Source organism: Tyto alba, unplaced genomic scaffold, assembly GCF_018691265.1.
Source record: "Tyto alba isolate M040663 unplaced genomic scaffold, T.alba_DEE_v4.0 Super-Scaffold_13, whole genome shotgun sequence".
Taxonomy (NCBI): domain Eukaryota; kingdom Metazoa; phylum Chordata; class Aves; order Strigiformes; family Tytonidae; genus Tyto; species Tyto alba.
Genome location: NW_024881275.1, coordinates 34,871,509 through 34,893,696, shown reverse-complemented (window position 1 = coordinate 34,893,696; position 22,188 = coordinate 34,871,509). Strand labels below are relative to the sequence as shown.

The following is a 22,188-nucleotide window of genomic DNA, read 5'->3' as shown; positions in this document are numbered from 1 at the left end:
CTGCCAGAAGACTCCCATTCAGAATTGCTGGAGTATCTTTACCTGGCACTGCATTGTGCTACTTCAGTGTATGCCAAATGTTGAGTCCCTTGCTGCTACCGCTAATGTAACATGTGGTTGCCCCTCCCTGCATCTAAGAGAAGGAGAAACTGCAGCTGCTAACAGGAGATGTTAGCAAAAAACCAAATTTCATTAACTTCCTTCTTAGCTGCAGTAATTTCCCTTTATACCTCTTGTTGTCTGGAGAAGCAGGAAATATTGCTGATAAAGTATCATGGTCTCAAGTGGCTATTGCATGTTTTCTGAGAAATGGCACTGCACGTGTGACTTCCAGTGTTACTAAAAGCAGCTGAGAAGATCTGTGAGAAGAATTCAATAATCAGAACATGAGAAAATCACTGAAGAACACACTAGAAAATGCTCTTATTTAAAAACTGGTCAGTATAACTACTACCTCATGTTTTTGCCATTGTAATTTCAACATGCTTCTAGCTGATATTATCATCTGCATCTAGAGTGAGTGGAGGTTAACACTGCATGTCACTTGAAAGCTGTGATTACAAGCTTCCAGCTGGAATGCACATTTGCTTTAGTTCCATCAATTCTTCAAGAACAGCCTCATGAAATAATGTGAGGGTAGGAGGAAAAGAAAATAGAACTGAAAATAAGAAATCTCCTGCTGTAGATTCCATTGGCTAGCAGATATTGCTAAAACTAATTGTCAACCTAGAATTCCAGGAAACTATTAAATTTTTTAGGAATTACAGGGGTTCCAAGTTGATTTCTGTACTTAGAATGCCCAAGTCCATGCTGAAGATAAAAATACTGATGCCAAACAGTCCTGCACCTTTTAAAACAGTCCTGGGTAGGAAGTTTTACATTCCTAATATGGGTTTTCTTTAGTCAGTTTACAGGCCACACTCTCAGTAACTTCGATTAGAGCTTTACATCTGATCCTTTCCTTAGAAGTGGACGGTGCACTGGCACTTACCAGGGCTCCAGCAAGCTGACCATTTTTTAGAGATTATCAAAGAGACATATTGAGGAGGTTGGGGTTGCAAGGTAAAATCAACTATCATGATGCATTATGTCTTTATGCCAAAATAAGAACCAAGGAGAGGTTTGCTTTTCGAGGCAATCATGCTTGATTCCTGAGAGAGAATTGCTGGAGGGCAGCTAAGATTTCTGAATGCTCTGTATCAGGGCTTCCTAATCTTGCAGGTCATCTTGAGAATGGTCAGTTTACTGCTCTTCTGTGGAAGAAACGCAAGTAAAGATAAATTTGGGTGCTGAGTGAGGTGATTGTCCCAAAAATCTTTACTAAAGTGATAATTTCAGAGATTATTGGACTCTAAAATACTGTTGCTGCTAGGAAATTTTTATTCTTTGCAACTCTAATATATTACATTCAAATTTATATAATGCTGTTAGTCTCATATTGCAAACCATTTTCCATTTTTTTCTGCTCGCTCCACTGTATTTAGTAACACATCGAAGAGGGCTCAAGATCAACAAGAGAAAGTGTGGTGTGGGAAGCAGATACAATTTAAAGCTGGAAACGATTTCCGGACAGAGTCATCTCTGTTGACATCAAAGAAAGGTCGTATCTACTTGAAGAAACAATACTAACAACTAAGCCTTGGCAGCAGGCTTATTCTCTACTAAAGTAAGATTTGTACCGCAGCAGCCGCATTGAGCTCCTGGTCTGTCTGATTTCTTTGAGATTCTGATAGTTCAGCCCTGTGAGGAGAAGCTGTCCTAAAGCATGTGGATGTCAGACCATCTCATTTGAAGCTGTTGAAGGAATCCTGTTCAGGAGCGTTCAGTGTGTGCACTGGCATCATCAGTGGTGCCTCCTGAGGATCTGCTTCTACAGGAGGGCACAGTCTCCATTTCTGGGAGCAGAAATGATCACTGTATAGCCAGATGACAAGCTGACATGCAGATCATGGGCAAATAGAAAATTCTGCGTAAACACGCAATGTTCTCAATAGGTGCAGTGGGTCATCACAGCTCGAGGGATCCCATGACAAGCATCTAGTGTGGGGTCTAACAGGGAACAGGACTTTTGCCTATTCTTGGCCCACTAAGAAAAGCATTCTCTTGCAAGAAGTAGGCTCTCATTAAAAAAAAATTGCAAAAAGTATTTTTTGTAGTGGACAATGCTAGGGTGGGATAAAAAAGGAAGGGTGAAGTAATGACAGTCCAGACCAAATGATAATGTTTTATGATATCAGCATGTTCCTCAACCTAATTATAGATATCGAAAGAGACTCTAAAGGTAGACTTCTAATACAAGTCTATCCAGGATAATAAATTTCAAATAATAAGCATTAGCTGTTATGATCAGATTGGTAAAATACAGAGGCTCATAATATGGTATGAAAATGTGTCTGCATTTGTTGCTCTTGTCCTGCCTGAATGGAAGTGGACTATTGAGCTTGTAACTACCAGCCTCTATACCTAATAACCATGGAGAAATACCTGTTACAATGAGTTGTGGAGACTTGAATGCATAACTACATGCACCTTTTGTGGATGTCTCTTAGACCTGCCTTGTGAAGTTGTGCTCTCTACTTTGCTTTTAATCCTGAAAGGTCAGATGAGTGGGACGTACAGAGCCATCCAATCTCTTTGGCTTTGATCTGGTTGCAGGTTCAGCAAGCATGGAGCTGAGGTCCTGTTCTGAAAAATAGCTTAACAAGACACTTTGGTAAGGTGTGTTGTGATTTTTTTTTCTACAAATGTCAACTCTGCAGTGAAGTCACCTAATAACGATGGTTTAATGATGTGGCTAGGCTTGTCTTAGTGCAGTTTCTGGCTGTAGCATCTGTTTCTCAGAAGCATCCTCAGAGGAAGTCATTGCATTGCTGTGGTATATGGCTTTACAAATAATTGGAGTGCTAGAGTAAACGAGAGTACTGGATTGCTGAACAGGCTCTCTTTAGAGATGGTAAGGACATTTGTGAGTTAGTGTAACTTCATGAATGAAAAGGAAATGTCACATATTTTGTATGTTCAGACACTGTCATTACTACCTCAGAATTAATTTTAGTCTTCTCCACTTGTTACTTGGCTGTCTGTAACTCTTCTAGGCAGTTTGTTGAGGACGTGTCCTGCATAATAGTATTTGAAGAAGCAATGTAGTAGGTCTCTTCACTATTAGTAAAGAAAAAAATCAACCCTCTTGAGCTTTTTTGGTTGCGCTAAACAAATAAAACGTTCTCTTAATAAAGCTCTGCAAGTAAACACTCAACTACTTTAAGCTACTAGGAGGCTTAAACAGTACTAAGAGCAAAGCTCTCTCTCTGGTATTATTTTATTAAAGCAAGAATCTTTACCTGAACTGGTGATACTTATTTTTCTCAAGTAAATGCTTTTGAGGGCCAAGTAGAGAAAGTTTCCAAAGACTTTAAATGTAGAAATATGAATACAACAGAGAAATTGAAGCTGAACTACAAGCAGTTGTATTTCCCCTGTGTTTTAAATATGTACTCAGCTGTTTGATCTTGGATGATTCTGACTCCCTGTATTTTTCTGAGGATCTCAACTTCCAAGGATGAGATCCCTCTGTTTAATGATTTGAGGACACCATGATGTCTGTTAATACTGATACCATGGTGATAATGAGTGAAGCTGGTGACATTTTTCTGTTAGCTATATTATGTATTCTGTAGCTGCTATTCTTCGGAAAATAAGTGAAATATTTAAGTTCTAGTTGCTTCCATTAGAAAGGAAAAGGGAGGCGGGGAAGAGGAAAAGCAAACATAATTGAAGTTCATTGTGAAAATGGATGTGTTGGTATCATCTTATACTACTTGTCCTCGAAAGTGCAGTACAGAAGGAATATTTAGTGTACTGTATACTCTGTTTTTCTATAATCATATTACTGGTGATACTTAATAATAGTTGCTGGAGAGGCTGTATATGAAATTCTTTTAATATGGTAGATACTATTCATCGTGTTATCAAAATTAGCACGTGATTTGGATGTAACTTGTGTTAACCAATAACAGTGTCTCACAATTTATGAAGCTGTTCTGCTTCATGCTAATTTTTTTTCTGGAAATCACCATTGACAGAAGCAAAGTTCTTAGGTCCTTAAATAGATACTAATTTTTCTCTTTTCGTGGCTACACCTCATCCAGTGTTTTGAAAACTATTTTTAGCATTTGTAGGAGGAGTGTGCTACGATCATTCATCCTCCTGCCTCTGTCAGTTAAATGTACAAGTCAGGGGAACTCTGATGCAACCATGCTTCTCAGAGGATTTGTTTATGCCTTAGGGTTTGTACACATGTGGGCTTCATCACATGTTTGCAAGGGATAAATATTTCCTGCATGCATGCTTACAAATAGCTTTTTTGCATGTAGTCATTTGTGACAGCTCTTGAGAATATAAGTGGGAGGGTGAGGGGAGAGAAGATATGCCTCTTCAGCCTAATTATATTTTGAGTTTCTGTTTTGATGTATTTTTAATCTTGTTATTGGTTGATGTAAATTAGTCATTTTGATGCAGTACATGCCTTCAAAGGTATTTCACAGGTAGATTCAGAAGTCGAACAGCTGTTTGCAGTGAGTTGCTGCTAGTGCACAGTAATCAGTTCAGGCATGTTAAACTCCTGAGCTAGAATGGGATGTGCAGATCTCAGCAGTACAAAGTACACACCTAGACATAAAATAGAGTCTTATAAAACACAATTGTGCTTTAAAGTGAAACTCAGGATTTAGTAGCTTGTTTAAGAAATTCTTGTTTGCCAAATATAGTAGTTTGAAAATGAGCTATAAGCTTGTTGGTATAGAGTCCAGAGTAGCTTTTAAGCCAAAAAGCTGCTGAAAGAATACAAGAAAACTGGAAATTAAGTGTAGGGCAACATCTGGGATCTTATTACTTTAGTGGTAGACAGCATAAGACTAGTTAATGGGGATGTACTTAATGTGGAGGATTTTCTGGCAGCAAAATTGTAATTGCATTCTACAGAGGATAAAGCTTCTTTTACAGTCATAGGGGGCCACCCCTATAGCCGCTTCTCCTGCTACCAAAAAACCCTACCACTCACTCAAACCCAGGACGTTAGTATAGTTAATTCTTAAAGAAATAAATAACATTTTCATTAAAATTATACTTTTACAGTTGAAGAGTATCCTCAGTGTCAGTCTTAGTCACTCATTTCATAAGTATGATTGTACTGAGATAACGAATTAACACATCTAGGACTTTCCAATTAAAGGCTGTCCATCTTGTTGTGCAGTTTTGAGCTGGATTTATGGATCACACAGCAAAGGAGCAGATTTGCAGCTACACTCACTTTCATTTTAAGGGGTGATTTGAGGATGGTAAGCAGTATACCATCTTGAACTAAATACATAAAATACAAAAGAAATTGAAGCAAGAAGTAATTAGGCTAATACATTGAGACATTTCTGTAGTTTACATAGCTTTTACCTTGATGGTAAAGGTAGGTATGATATATACTTCTGTTGCTGCAGGAGGTGTTTAGTCATTTTCTGGTTTACAGCACTTCATAGCAGCAGCTCTTCAGTGCAAGTGTTCGTTCTGTTTCCCATGCTTACCTTTTAATTGATAGTGAATCTGAAACTGCCTGCTGCTACGGATGGTATTAATTATACACCTGTAATTTAGTAACTGATTATATGATTGAATTCACTGTCCACCATTTCACCATTATTTCCTGTGTTCTCTGGCTTTTTGTAGGTGTTGTTACCTACATAACATCTGAAATGTGGTATAATTAATGCACATCATGCTCTCAGCCTCTGATGACTGGGATGGGGAGGTCAGCCTTTCTTGTGGATTTAAAGCAACATCTATAGTAAACCTGTTGCATAGGGTTTCCTGAAAACCATGAACAATTTACTTCAGACTCTTCTTTGGATAATATCCTAGACAAACTTTTATTCCTGAAGTTGTTCTTTTTAGCCTGTGTTCTGATTTAAATGCTTTTCTTTTCTTGTCAAGGCCGCAGAAATTGGGAAACTACACTGAGCAAAGATGGTGCAGCTACAGCAGAGGCCTGGGAGAGCTGATTTTACCTGCCTCTGCTGATGATTGCTTACTTGTGTTTCCATGAATCTTGCAGCCTTTTTATATATTTTTTTTTTCTTAAAAAAAAAAAAAAAATCAACCTACCAACAGTAAGAAGTCATCTGAGTGCAAGGAATTATGGAAATGTAAAGCTGGTAATTCATAGCTTTTTCGTCCCTTATGCCATTATCTGTAGTTTACCTGGCAAAAATACTGTGCTGTTTTCAAGTAAGGGAAGAGGAAGTCAACAGTTAAATAATTCCTTTATTGAAACTTTCACTATAGTGCGTTTATGTTTTCATGTTAGCTATTTACTATGCATTTTTGAGCTAGCACTTCCTGTAGAAGTCTGCATATAACCAAGGGGTTTCTCTAGAGCATAAAGACCCTTGTTTAGGAGGAGCAAGAGGTACTGTTATCTTTTTAGCAGGTAGTTACTGATACAATCCATGACAGTACTGCTGATTGAGAGATTACTGCTAATCTTGTATATTTTACTCCCATTTACATTCATCTTTTCTTACTCGTATGTGGTGCAAATATATATACTTTCAACTGTATTCAGAATTTGGTGTTGGAGACTGAAAAATAGGTATGAAGAGGTTGACAGCAACGGGTCTATAGCTAAAAAAGAGTTACTCGAGAGACACTTTGAATAAGCCTGTAAGCAGTTGCCAGATTTTAAAGTGTACTAATACCCTGCTTAGAATTTAGGTATCTATAGGTGGCTATCTTTGCCACTCCAGTTTTGCAGAAAGGCATAAATGGTGTGCATTTGCTTCAGCAGTTGACTAAAACGAAAACATGCAAGTAGCAAAAGCTAAAGTTGTGGATGTGCCACCTTGTCTTTGCTTCCATTTTACACTTGTTTCTGCACACATCTCACAAAATTGATGTGACTGCTCTTCTGTAGTAACCGTCTTGCAGATTTGAAAGGGCTAAGTTTCTTTAAAAATTTTGATGGCTAGAACAATAGATTTGCAAATAAATGTAAAAATTGTAAGCACCTATTTACAGACCCTAATGGATGTGAATTTTTGTGAGAGAAAGGCAGATAGTTTAGACCCATTTTGCAGGAGAGCAAAGACTCAGATGTTCAGAGATTTGTCCACATTCACACAGGCAGGGTAAATGTAGGACTACGGAAGCGTTCTTTGGTAGTGGGAAGCTCAGACCCCTGTATTCCCATATGGTGAGAGAGACCCATATGGTTTGAAGACTTGAACAGACATCAGCATTTCTGGTGCAGCTTTTGGTAGGTTTTACACAGGTCTACTTGCGAGTGAAGTGAAAATGTATAAATGAATTCAGCAGCACTATCTGTGTATGTGCACCTTTTTCTTAAATTGGTAACATGAGTATGCAGATGCTATCCACAGTGACAAAAATTTTTAAGTGGTGTTCTGCAGTCCTGTCTGCTTACAAAATAATTTGAGTATAAGGGAGTCTTCCATTTTTGGGAGTCTATGAAGCATCTGGAATGGTGGCATTAAGTTTTCCATGAGATTATTCTGGCGAACTTTAGATCTGTAAAATAAAATCAGAACATGCAAAGTAGCATGTTGGGTTTTTGATATTTTGAGAAATCTGTACTTCTCAAAACGAAGCTTCTAGCTGCTGCCAGATGAAAGGAAGATGGATTCCTTGCATGCCCCTTGCATGCTTCCCCAGGTGGGGCTGCACACACCAGTTCTACCCAAGGCTTCACATTGACTCCCACTGGAGTAATTTTAAATGTGTGCGGTTTTGCGAAATGTACATTAATTCTACTTTTGAAAGTAGTCTTTAAATTCCATACTAGTGTTGTTGAAAAAAGACTATTTGTGTGGAGTGAAATAAACTAAATATTTTAAAATCTGTAGAGCATTCTCTGAATTCTAATATACTGATGTTATAATGCTATCACTGAACTTACCCTCATTAGGCACCGGTATTTTGTTACTACAGATTTTTTAAGGTATGTTTTAGGAATGCAGCTGATTTGCTTTTTTATATCAATAATTACACAAGTTTTCTTTGTGCTAAGGTCCTATGTTACAGTATGTAGAATATTTAGTTATAGCAAGTCACCTTTTATTTTAAAAGAACCTGTAAAACTTGAAGCAGTTGTGAAATTTGCATCTATCTAACAAAGTTGTTTACGTCCATGAATTGAATGGCATCACTGTAGCACAGGGTCACAGGGGTTAGCTTCTCCCGCTTACACATGAAAATTGGTATGCAAGTGGGAAGTTGAATGAGTGGTGGGAGGCTTTTATTCCTCCTCCCCCAAACAGTTTGGCAGAGCTTGTATGAGAGCAATGGGGACACATGCCTCTATCATCCTGTTGAAGAACAATGGACTTCTGTTGTATGCATCTAAATGCAACCTCAGTGGGATTTTTAACAGGGAGTAGATTCCTTGTTCATGCATGTTCCTGAAGAAAAATGACATGCAGATGAATAAAAGTTGTAGGCTGATGTTGCACCACGTATCAGCTAGCCAGGCTGGTGGGGAAACAGACAGGATTGTCAGCTGGGGACATAAACTGGCATTTCTGCAAAATGTTAACCTGTTGGAGCTTCTTTTAAATAGTCTGAACTGCCTTGGGACGCTGGGCTGGTAGGGTCCAAAATGGGTATGAAGAAGGATGAGACTGAGGAAGTGGGCAGCAAATACAAACCTACACTGCTAGGCAGCAGATACTTACCTGTATTGGCATCCTGTTGGAAATGTTTGTGTAGTTCACTGGGAAATGGTTTGTAGTGGAGATGGAAGAGGACAAGGAAGGCCTTAAGAGTAAGGAGAGGATCTCTGCTAATTCATTTACATTAAGTTTAGGAAGGTGCCTCAGAGGGGAAAAAAACCAAAACCCATTGGGGACTCCCAAATTCTCAGGGTATAAATGCACAGGGGTGAGTTGCAGTTTTAAGTACTGAACTTGTGTTGACTAGGAGCAAGTGAAATTCCCAATCCCAGCTTCTCAAACTAGTCTCAAAGTGTCTTGGTTTCCTGGCTGAAATAGGAAGCATGATGCTAACTTCCATCACAAAGATTCCAAAAGAGAGATGAATCTATTAATATTTATTGGAAGTGTTATGTGACAATGGTGGGGGCTTGTACTAAGCTCTAAAATGAAGGATTGCGGAACTTTCTGCATACATTTTTGCAATACTGTGATAAATGGCCAGTTTGATAATGGAGACCTTGATTAACCTGGCTTCTGCAGCTCTGATGCTTACAGATCCTGCGAAGGCATGCTGTTATACAGATTGCCTTTACCTAGGAAGTTCACGATTCTCAGTCTGCTGAAACTGAAGGCACATGCTGAACTCTGAATCTCTGAGGAAACCGCTTCTGTGTTTAATAGGTGAATTTCCAGTGGAATATAAGGACTGTTTCAACTCTTTATTCTTCTCACATTCCATTTTTTAGTACTTGTCCATTCATTTTGTATCTCCATATATTAACTAATAATTTTTTAAAAAGGCAAACCTGTTTTCTGCAATGTTTTAGTTCTAATTACGTTTTTACTAGAGACATATTCCATCAGCAGGAATGATTTCACCTCCTTACTTGTAAATCTGTGAGCTGTAGGACAGATTGATGGGAATCTAGTGAACGACTTGTAAGAAAGAAGAGTACAAAACCCTTTATTTTTAGTTGCAGAAAATACTAAACAATATCTCTGGACAGAAAAGCTTAGTATGGGGAATATACCAGTAGAGGACGGAACGTGGGGAGGGAGAAATACTCCCTCCCAGACAATCTTTGAGTTTCTCTGATGAACCAGAAGGGTGTTTAATTCAGTTTTGTTTGTTTGTTGTTGTTGTTGTTATTGTTGTTGTTTTGTTTTGTTTTGTTTTGTTTTGTTTCGTTTTTCTCTCTTGTTCATCTTACTTCCTTAAGGGAGCAGGCACTGAGAACTTTTTTCCCTTTAATTTTCTGTTGCTTTAGGCTTTCACTCCATTTCCATGGTGACTGCAATTTTTTGAGAACTGGCCCAAAGCACAGTAATCCATGATGGTATTTTCATCATATTCTGTACCACAGTATCGCCACTGGTACAGTGCTTATCACAGGGTTAAAAAGCCAGATGTAGAGACAAACTGACTGAAGAAGAATTAAGTGTGTACCCGAGAGACAGTTCTTTCATGGCTAGGTTAGGCAAACAAGTCAACTTGGTAATATGTAGTTTTCTTCTCTTCTTGTATGAAATATTTGCTTACATACCCATAATGTTGCACAAGTCTGAGTTTCTAGAAGTCTGTAGTCTTTTTCTAGACAGTTAAAAGAAACCTACATCACATGAAGTGATGAAGATTTAAGTTGTGATTCAGGTCTCACAGACTGTTTAGATGTATAATGGTATGAATATTTTAAACTGCTGTCTGTTTGTGAGCCTAATTTTTGTAGGTGTTTTCAGAAGACAATATTTTATTTTACAAAAAGATGGAAAATAAATTGAGAGTACCAGCTAATATATAGGCTTGTTGTAGTCCTTTTGTCTTAACAAGAATCAAAAGGAAGAGAATGGTAAGAAACTTGGTAGTGTACATAGTTGTAACACTACAAATAAATCAAAACTAACCAGTGTATGAGCATGTGTATGTGCATCTGTGCAAGTAATGATTTTTGGCCAGTAGTGGATGTGTCTTGCTTTCAGATGCTCTTGAGGCAGAAGACTTCATTTTTGTAACAGGAGACCTCAGGTGGCCATGATCCATGATGTGCCTGCTGTGCTGAAAGGTCATGGAGTAAAGAATAGGTGACTGCTTGAAGTCCTGGGCAGAAGGTGATCTGCTTATTTATTTTATCCATTTATTTCACACCTGTTGCAGTTTAATTGCAGCTGAGCCCTACACAGCTGCTTGCTCACTCCCCACCATGGGATAGGGGAGAGAATTGGAAGGGTGAAAATGAGAAAACTCATGGGTTGAGATAAAGACAGTTTAATAAGTAAAGCAGAAGGTGCACATGCAAGCAAAGCAAAACAAGGAATTCATTCACCGCTCCCCACCGGCAGGCAGGGGCTCAGCCATCCCCTGGGAAGCAGGGCTCCATCACGTGTAACGGTGACTTGGGAAGACAAACACCCACCTTCCTCCTCTCCTGCTTTTATTGCTGAGCGTGATGTCGTATGGTACGGAATAACCCCCTGGTCTGTTGGGGTCAGCTGTCCCGACTGTGTCCCCCCTGCAACTCCCTGTGCACCCTCAGCCCCCTCGCTGGTGGAGCAGAAAAGTGCTCTGTGCAAGCACTGCCCAGCAGTAAATAAACCATCTCTGTGTTATCAGCATTGTGTTCAGCACAAATCCAAAACACAGGCCCGTACCAGCTACTATGAAGAAAATTAACTCTGTCCCAGCCACAATCAGCAGAGCACGGCAGAAGCATGTTTTTGGCGTTCGTTCTAGTCAGCTGCCCCTTAATGTGGGACTGCTAACCCACCAGCATGGTGCAGGGACAGAGGCTGTGGAATAGCTCTTCGCTTGCTGTAGGGAGCTAAATCTTGTCCCCTGCGTGGGCTAGGCTCCACTGGTCCCTGGGAAGAGAGCCTTTAGCACAGTAACATGTTATCATAGGCCTCCTTTAGGTCAAACTTTATCACTCCTGTGATAAAGGAGGAGGAATGTGGGAGAAGAGGAGAATGTTTAATATTTCTGCTTTCCCTCAGATTTTTCCATGTTGCTGCTTTCCTAGGTGTTGGAGCCCATTTTTTTACTCAGCTTTAGGCATGCGCTGACCAAGAGGAAGCATCTGGATTTAGGCATCGCCACGTGAGATGCAAATGCAGTCAGGATTAAAAGCTAGAAGGGGATTTGTTTAGATAGATATAAAATCAAAATATAGAGATAGCATGGTACGTGAAGTGTGATCACACATGTTGTCAGCACTTTTCAGTGTTATTAATCAGTTTTTTGGCTCTAATCCAATTCTTGCTGAAATAATTTCCAACTGACTTAAAATGCAGTTGAACACATTGAGAAATCATTCTAAACCTCCCACATGCTTCTAGCATATTATGTAGAAAAGGTCAGATTTTTGATTTGAAACTGATGATCACTGAAGAGCCTATTGACTGTGGATATCCAAGCAGATTCTTCAGGAATGGATATTTATATTTTGTAAAGCCCCTGTGCAGCTGGTAGCATCTCCTGTTGGCTACAGCATTTACTTCTCAAGATAGCTTTGGAAATTCAGGACCCAGTGGTGTGCACTGTATTGAATGCTAGGTTTAATTTAACCCTTTTCTGGATGGGGGTGGAAAAGAAGAGATAAGCATTTAATCAGGAAGGACGTATTTTTTGTTGCTCTGCAGAAAATTACTCCTTTTTCTGAGAAAGAAAATTGCCTTTGAGAAAGCGAGTAGAAGCTCTGCACTGAAAAAGTTCATCACTGTGATGACTGAATGATTTAAGGGAAGGTTCACAATAAACTTATTTTCTAGTACTCCCAATAATGCATTTTGCTTTTTTCTGTTCACTTTCTGTATGTATTCAATATAAGGTTTCGAAAATGTGAAGAATACTTATGATTAATTTTGCTTGTATAGATCAGCATCATATTCTTTAGATCTTACTTACAAGTTTTTCATTGATAGCTTCTCCTCAGTACCAATGTAATCTATAAAAATGGTCAGAACATATGAAGGGAACAAGAATTTACTATCTGTTCTTGTGAATATGTATTGTAATTAGATTTCCTTGTGTTTTTATAAGTGGTGTCAAGTCATCAATATTCAGTGCTAGTGTTCAGTAGAGCATGAAAATGTGGAAAGGGGCTATGCTGGCAGCAGTACTGTCCATTGCAAGTTTTACCTAAAACAGCAGAGGAGAAAATCTTACGCTTAGAGTTCAGAAAACATGGGAAGAATGTGCTTGATGTTAGCAGAATGCTCAATTCCCTTGCATGTCCGTAGTGGTCACTTCTGCTATAAAAAGAGATCTTTTAAAGTAGATCCTGATCCAAGTAAAATTCTAGTATCCACTGTATGCTTGTGTGTTTTTTTATTTGGTGATTTATTTTAGTTTTAATTTTTCTGGCACCTTTTTCATACCAAGATCCAATTTTTGTTTTGGTTTTGTTGTTTTTTTTTTTTTTTTTTTTTTTTTTTTTTTTTTTTTTGGTGGCTTGTTCTTTAAAGGTATTTACAAGTGCCAAGTCTACAATGCAAGAAATGGGGATCTGCTCTTGAGCTGCAATTGCCATGAGCTGCCAAGCATATATTGTTCCACATTAGAGCTTTCTGCAATGACATGCAGAGGAGAATTGAGGAAGAAACAGTGGTAAGTGGATCACTGAACTGCGTGAAGCCACAGCTCAATGCCTGTTAGTGGCAGTGCGCGGGAGGCATGGCTGCAGTAGTGGCCAGAATGTTACATTAAACTAGGGAAACATTTTACTTCCTCGTTCGCTGAATAAATCGTACATGCAAAATGCATTTGCTTCAACTTTGTGTACCAGAATAAAAGATTACTCTAAATGCTGGATTTTCCGTTAGGTGATTCTAAATGCTGGATTTTCTGTTTCTGTTAAATGACTATTTTTTGGCTTTAAAGAACAATTGTTCAATACATACTCAGTGATATATTAGTTAAATTTGTTAAAGTGCTGACTACAAAGAGCTTTTTTTCCTTTTTTTTTTTTTTTTTTCAAAGAAAATAAATACCAAGTTTCTGTAGGTTTTTTTTAGAATGTGCGCTTTCTCATTTGAAGTGTCTTTGGTAACGTTAGGTGTGCTAAAACATAAAGGGGAAAGACTGGTATTTCCTGGAAAGAAAGATCAAAGAGCATAAGGGTTGTGCAAAATAGAGATCAGTTGTGTTATTCAGTTTCCTAGGGAATTTCAAAGAAAATTTCAAGCCCTGCTACTTTTAAAATATTTAAGATTTACGCAACTTATTGGTCATCTTGCTTTTGAACTAATGAACATAAAAGCAAACTAATTAATTAGCTTTTTCATCTCTAGAAAACTTTAAAATTAAACATAATTAATACACAGATATCTTTGGTTTACATGAAAGGAGGGTGAAGAGCTGAGGCTACAACTTTTTGTTTCATTGCATAATTTACTCAGTCCATTTGCCTTGAAGATGTGGCTCCTCTTGTTCTGCTGGTTCAAGTTCATACCTTCGCTGATCACACTGCCCTGATGTAATTTCCCATGACTGCACTAATTGATACTGGGAACAAACCTACTCCTCTGGCTTCCCTTTGGGAATACAGTAAAGTTTCCACAGGCTCCTGCTACAAGGAGGTTGAAGAGATCCAGCAATCTCGAGTCAGTAGCCGTTTCATCCTCGGTAGTTTCCACGTGTATCTTGGGATGCTGAGTGCCGCACCTTCACACTTACGCATTGTAACACTCCTCTTATCCACTGGTTAGCTGATGGTAAAAAACTGTAGGCATTTGCCCTGTCGCTTTCATGTGGATGCCTCTGGACTATTGCTGAGTCTAGTGGCTGCTGACAGTTTTTCTGATTTTTCCCTGCCCTGCATGGAGGGACATGCAAGCTGACAAATCTCAGCCCACATCTTCCCCTCTGCTGTCTCTCCTTATACTTTTTCCTGAGAACTCCTGATATGTGCAAGTGTGTGATTATTACCATGACACACACATGTATTTCAGAACTTCAGAAGTCTGCAAAATGTGCAGTGCTCCATCTTGCAATATTAACACATTGAAACCAGGAAAAAGATTTATGTTGAGGATAAAGAAAATAGGTAAGCATGTGAATGCAAAGGGCAATACAAGAAAGGGTGATCCTGCCTTCCTAATGTTACATATACCTTGAATTTTATTGAGACCAGGACAAGATAACTTAAGCACTGAATTCCTTATTGCACTTTTGGAATTGTGTACAAATTTGAGCTGCACAGATTAGCATGAAGATGTCCTTTTGTGATGTGTGAATAGCAGCTTGCATTGTAGGCTGAGATGCTAGCCTGAGACTGCAAAATGCTGTGTGGTGTGTGCTTCGTTTTCTTTTTTCTTCCTCCTAGCTGTTAACTTATTCAGCCTCCATCAAATGTGAAGTTAGTGGGGCATTTGACCCTTACAGAATTAAGCTCTGAATTTCAAAAAATAAATCCAGTAAGATTTGCAGAGTGGGGTCCAGGATGTGTAATAAATAACTTAAAAATATAGGGGTTTCTGCATGAGGCATCGCCTAAAATCAGCCTTTGAGCTAGTATTTCAGAAATGCAATTTGAAATTATATTGAACTATTTTATTTACTCAGAAGGGTTTAATAAACTTCTTAAAATTCTTCTCACCCATGTGTGTTTGAAAGCAATGAAAAATTTGCAATGGAAAATCTGTGTTGCTAGCCCAGAAACTGGTGTTGCTGAGGTGGTAGCAGTATGTTGTTTTATGCTGATTCTGCTGCCACTTACACTGTTACGTGCTTTGGGCATGGAACACTCTGAGGTGAGTTTGTATTGGATGTTTGAAGGTTATCCTTCTTTCCACTGTCTCACTGGTAAAGCTGGTGCAGAGCCAGCCTCAATAAACTCTATCAAGAGAAAGCTGAGTCTGTTGCTGTATGCATCCCATAGTGCCCTTGTAAGCTTTCCCTCCTCTGTTTTCTGGGGTGGTTCTACTTTCCTCTGCCCTGTGTAATAGTGTCCTGGCAGTGGAGTTATCTGCCTGTACTGGGCTGTAACCCAAACGACTGGCAGGGGGAATACAAATGTTGTCCGCATTTCCTTTATGGATATGTTGGACTGTGACTAATGGTAAGAATAAGACCTTGAATTTTCTGTTATCTTCTCTGAGAAGCCAGTATAGACAATAAAGTTTGCAGTTTGCCTTTTTATTTGCTCTGTTGTGCTTTGGGTGGGGTTAAGGCTTTTCTTACTTAGGACACATGTAGGAAAGAGCTACTGTACTTCAGTAGTTATGTTTCTGAGGGGAGATGTGCTCTGGCACTCAGTGCTGCTGCTCTTGGCCATTTTATTCTCTTTCTGAGTAAATAAATTTGCTCTTGAAAAGAAAATACATGACTTTATTACTTAGGTGTTTCCCATGAATAAACTAGGCAACTGTGAGATGTTCTTGTAAGCAGACAAATTTCCCAGTCCATCCTTAATACAGCTCCTTTCTGGAGGAGTTTGGTTATATAATATGCATGGATTTCTTGCACCACCAGAAGACAATCATAATGTCCTTTGTTAAGATGAAAAGTTAATAAGAATTTACTCTCTGCAGAGGGTCTGATTAGTTGTTTGGGCTAGCCTGGAGCAAGACTGTCTTCTTGACTGAAATACTGGCGTTAAGTGTATGGAATAGATGGATTATTAGATTATGTAATACATCTAAACCCCCAGATGATCTTGTCATTGTATTTTAGGGTGTTCGGTGCTAGAAGAACATAATGGAAAAGGCTTTGGAAGTCCAGTGTTCCTCACTATGCCAAAATAGGCATCAAAACATGAGGAACTTTTTTTGCCCATGAAGAAAAAACTTAATAGGACAGCAAGCAGTGAGGCAGAAAACTGTCAGAACTTAATTCATTAAATCTAGGCAATTTGTCCCTAAAATTTTTTATTAAAAGCACTGAAATTTTTGAAACGGAAAATATTATCAGATGTTTATCATAGATTATCAGAATAAAGGCTATTTATACACTTGGTGTTGCATTCAGACAGCAGCTTTTTTCTGTATTGTCTTGCTGCTGTAGTTGAAAGCAATCTTGATATTCACAGAAAAACAGTTTTTTGAGAGTTTATATTTTATTGTATGAACTCATTAAGCCATCTCAATAAAATGTGATGTACTCATTCCTAGATCAGATATAATGCTGTAATAAATGTATTCATTTTTTCATTTAAAATTTGAAATCTGTCATGCAAATGACCTTTAGATGTTTGCTTTTTCATAGTCTAAACAGAAGAGTATTACATTAGGAAAGCTGAAACTTTGTCCTTGACATAGATTAATATCTCCGTGTTCAGGAGAAAAGCTGAGTTGAGTCTGATTTGTGTAGTCCTGGCAGGGTGTGGTTGAAGGCTAAGTGTTTGTTGATACTGTTTTGGTTGCACGAGTTAATTTGTTGTGTGTCATACAGTATATTTGCTATTTTTTTGCAATACTGCCAATAGCAAACATATGAAAATCACCCCCAAAATTGCAAGATTGGCTTGTAAGAAAAGTAAACTGTATTTACACAATGAAGTTTGCCTCTCTGTTTGTCTGTTTTTAATTATTATTTTTGTTCTTGTTGTTTGTTTGTTTTTGTTTTTAAAGTTTCTGGTGTTTTGAGGGGATGGGTTTTCCTTAACTTGGGGTACATGTTTTCCTTGATACTTCTTTTTACGTTCAACTGGCTTCTTGTCCAGTTTTATGTCAGCTGAACTTTTTCAGGAGTAGATCAAATATCACAACAATTTTAATGCAATAATGGGAGCTGTCATCATCAGTCCCCTAGTATCACCCCTAACACCAGGTGATGTGCAACAGGAGATGTATCTTGTAGAGAAGGGTAGGATGCCTGCTACCTGATTTGAGGAAGTTGAGACCTGCACCTGTTGTACCACTTGTTTTAGAATATCATGATTTTTCTTTTGCTAAACAGAGAAAGAAACTGAAACGTTAATCTGGCAGGGTCTTTTTTCATGTGCATATAGTAGTTATCCGATAATATTTTTGCAAGTAGAGGAATTTTTATATTTTACCATTCTGGTAATTTCCAAGCTCTCTTGCAGAGTCCATATGTCAGAGTAGCAGATGAGGGAGGGTGAAGTAAACTGGGAAATGTTCTAATTAAAACAGAGGAGCGTCTGAAATGGCCACACAGGGTCTAAAGTGGGTGGAATTGCCACCTTCTGTAGGCAGGATCTGTTTTCTGTGTCTGTTTCCTTCTTCGCTGAGCTTTTTTAGGGAACTTGGCAAATATAAAATTCAGCTGAAGCATTCAGTGCGTGGCTCTGAGGATTTCCCTTGTTTCTGCCAGGAGGGAGGAGCCACACAGATTTTTTCCCCCAAATGTAGAGTAAAATTAGAAAGTTGTGCTGCAGTGAGACAGGAACCGCGACTGTCATACAGCCAGGGCTGACATCTGGTCCCCTGTGATTTTGGGGGTGGGAGTGCACAATTTCATCCCAGGGCAAGCTGCCTGCCTTCTGTTCCACTTATCTGTCATGAATTTATTGGAAATGGGTGTTTCCAGTGCCAGTACAGAATGGATATCCGTACCCCTTATTCTTCCCTTGGTGCTAGCTCTGCATCAGCTATTGGAAGGCAGGGCATGGGGACAAGAGCTGTGCTTGAGCAAGTGACCGAAAACGCACTGGACTCGAGAGAGCTGTTCTCACATCAAATAATGGCTTTGCTCCACAATTATAAGAAACTACAAGCCTGTAACTCTTGCCTAAAATGACATCTACAGCAAGTTAACTGCTTTCAGCATAAAATAGGCAGCTAAACTGACTATTGTATGGAATTTTCCTAATGTTCGAATGCTTTGTTGTTCCTTTCATACTTTTTGGAGGAAGGGTATCTAAACTTCCCAACTGTTCAAAATACCAGAAGCTGTTGGAATAGTGAAATTTTACATTATTTTAAAGGACAAGGTAGATGTTTGAAATTAGGTTCTTGTGTATGTATATTGTAAGACTGTAGTTTGGCTGGTCTGTAAAAAGTTTCACCCAATATGGTGCTTCAAGTTGGCTGCTCATAGCTGTTTTAGGGACTCAGTAAAATAAGTATGAGACCATATTTTAAAACCTTTTGGGAAAAGCTGTTCTTAAAACTTGGAATGTGTTCTGGTTTGTGAGAAAGTGGATATTATTGAATATGACAGCATGTATATTTTTTTAAAATAACAGTTTTTGAATGCTGTCAAATAGATCATGGTCCTTCATTACACCCATTTGATCAAAAGAGAGTGTTCTAGATAGATAGCTCTTTTTTTAGTATTTTTATTTTAGTAACAACATTTGTGGGGAATTATGGTGTTCCATGATGCTATCCTAACAGTTTAGGTGAACCATGATTTTTTCCAAGTTTGTTTTGAAAGCTTGTAATGCAGTAGAATGAAGCAACAACAGAATCTGCAGATTTTCAACCTCCTTTTCTTAAAGCTTTAAATCAAGATTGGTTGCCTCAGCTGAAGACACGCAGTAGAAAAAATACAATTATTGAGCTTGACAAAAGATAAAGCTCGCTAGTAGGAGACATAAATTGGATAAAATTATATATCCCAAATTATACAGACAGCCAAATGATGTAATGTCCTTCTCTAATGTTAGAATCCTTTAGTCCTTTTTCTTGACATCTTTCTTGTCTATTTATATATAAAGTGTGTATGTGTGTGTATAGACACATATCCATAAAAGGTATGATGTGTATAAGTGTGAGAGGTATCAAAGATACATTATAAGATAGAAAAGGAAGAGCCTTTTATTATCTAAAGACATGATGGTGGTCAGCATTTTTGATCTATCAGCCATTGCTATTATAGGATCTTAAATTAATATTTCAAGACTAATACCTGCTGTTCTCCAAGACAGCTATATATGAATATGTACTGCAGAGACTCAGTGAGGTCACTGTTTAAATAGGTAGTCATATATAGAAATAAATACTGGCATTTAATTATTAAAACACCTTTCAACCACACTGTGAAGCTGTGTCCTTCAGTAGTTCACTGCTTTCTGTCAGTTGTGCACAGCTAACCATGTATGCCTGCTTTCATGCCTTGCCTACAGCTCAGTGTACCTCATGGTCAAATGCCCAGAGCGTACAAGCTGATGTTCATTTACTTTTGGGTTTCTGTTTTCTGTTGAGAGGTGGCAAAGACAAAGCTTTGGAGCATTTTGGTTGTTGGGTGTCTCGATGTGCTCTTCCCACCCGCGCAGACTGAGGCTGGTAGCCCACTATTGAATGGCAAGGAGAAAGATGGGCAGGACTGTGAAGGGCTAGAGAAGACCAGGTGGTGGGACGTGGGCAGGGTGTCACTCCTGTACTAAGGTTTAAACACCTTGGAAAAAAGGGGATCTTCCACCTTATCTAGAAGAATGCGTCCTGGTTTACTGGGTCTCATGTGTCTTAGGTATGGTTATGCTTAGCTCTGGTACTTGCTCAGCTGATTTGGGAGTCCAGTCCTTTCCCTAGGGCTCCTTGGAGGACACATGAAGATGGGTGGGTTTGAGTTACTGACAGGAGTGCACTTGGTGACAAAGTCTTCCCCTGCTTCTCTGCTTTCCTTCTACTTCCTGCTCACACTTGTGCTTAGGGCTCACAGCTAAGGATCGTTGCTGCATCCCACAGAAAGGCTGCAAGGGCACTGAAATGTCTGCTTGCTGTATTGTCAACTGCTATGCAGGCTTGTTTCTCACTTTATTTCCCAAAAGTCCTTTTTGCTTTGCTGTGTTAGAAAGAGAAATCCAAAAGTTTGCTTTGTGCTGTAAGACAAAGCTACCTTTTCTTCTTTGGTGTCATCTGCTTATTTATGTAACTTCTCCAATTTTGAAAAAGAGGACCATTATAAAATAATTGCATCCTGAGTTTTTGCAGTCAGTTTTGGCACAGCAGGTATGAAGCTGTCAGCGCTTTGCTTGTTATAATCTGCATGTCAGCCTTGTGCTGGCTCTGGCTCTGTCTTCAGAGACTTTTTAAGAGATTTTATTTATTTATTTATTTATTTATTTACGTTTTTTTCTCCACATAAACCTGTATCAGCTATAGGTGATCTGGGTGAAGAGAGAGGAAAATATAGCCTCAATCTGTTTCCAAATTAGGTTGCTGAAACCTTCCAAAGAGGTTCAGCACAAATCTTTCAACACTCAGAGGGGAGAAAAAGAAACCTTACTTAACTTTTTATATTGAGATAATATTCAAAGGTGTTCACACCTTTGTCGAGTTGCGCAGTTTTCATCCTGGTGTTTTCTGTGGCTCTGCTTTTACTCTAGATGGGACATGAGTGTAAAGAGAGACCTTTCTGATGCAGCTGGTGACCTAGGAACCAGCTGTACAATATATTTATGAATTTTACTGTATGTTATAATTTTTGACAGGTCTTTCCCCCTCCCCACCTCCCACCTGCCCTTAGCCACCTGTGTGAGTATAGGACTTAATTTCCAAAAATTTGCTTTGATGCTCAAATACCTGTAAATAAGGTGCTTTTGCTTTTGTTTTGTTTTGGTTTTTAATTTTACATATTAGAACTTGCCCTCTTAGAAGAGACTTTTTTGGTAGAACTATGCACTGCTTAATTGCACACAGAATGTAATTTTTACTGTATAGCTTTCTTATCCACCACTACACACAGTATAATGAATACAGGTGATCCCATTCAGTATCTACCTCTGGTCTTTTCTTGTTTTAATGAGTTTTGTGTTCGATTGCAGTAGGCAGTGAGGAGAGCGGAGGGAAACTGATCCGTGTGCATATATATCCTCCGTGTCATATGCAATAAACTGAGTGACTTTACAATGCTTTTCTTAAATGCCAGCTACTGTGAAACATGCCAGACAACTTCCAATATATATTGTGAAGTCTTTTTCATTTTCTTTTTTTATTCAGTTTCATCAGAGATCTAGAATGTAAATACCAAAAGCAGCAAATTGTGCTCTGAATAGACATATATAGTATTTCTGTAAGGTCAGAGTTTGCACTGGGAAAAGTGAATTGTCATTTAGTATGTAATGCAGGGCTTTGCTTTCCAGTTACTACGTGTAAGAAATGTTTGTGGTGTCCTAGGATTTATTTCAGGGGTGGGGAACTTAAAAGAGATGCAATAGTAACTACTGCTGAGAAGAATCAAATGTGATGAGTTCCCAACTTCGTAAAAAAAATATGCATTTTAGTAGTGTGTCGATATGTACCATGACTCAGAGATGTGGAAAACAGACCAATTACTGAAACAGTAAAAAGCAAGGTCAGTTTGCCTTTGCTCTCTGCCAAGTGCGTGGGAACGGGCAGCCTGGGCAGAGGACAGAAAGATGAAGATTAATCTGACAGAGTAAGGGAGAAAAGTGGAATCTGGTAAGGGAGAAACAATTACTTTATTATGGGACCTGTAAAGTGTATTTCTTTATTACTTTTTTTTTTTTTTTTTTTTTTTTTTTTTTTTTTTTTGCAACTGTGGTTAATGGAACAAACCTGTAGAATCCTCTGTTTGGAGTTTTGCCAGTCATTATTTAAAATGTGTAGTGTC

The 22,188-nt window shown here is 38.6% G+C and overlaps 1 protein-coding gene across 2 annotated transcripts in view; it reads left to right on the top strand.

The window, feature by feature from the left end:
- Positions 1–22,188, top strand: part of FRMD3 (FERM domain containing 3) — a 148,877-nt gene that overhangs the window by 29,763 nt on the left and 96,926 nt on the right. The window contains exon 1 of one of the 2 annotated variants that reach the window (XM_032981901.2): positions 13,270–13,314. The exons of the other annotated variant lie outside the window; for it this stretch is intronic. Within the exon in view, the coding sequence (XP_032837792.2) occupies positions 13,285–13,314 (30 nt within the window). The 5' untranslated portion in view covers positions 13,270–13,284. Of the gene's footprint in view, positions 1–13,269; positions 13,315–22,188 lie in introns of those variants that run through there. 2 annotated transcript variants of the gene reach the window in all.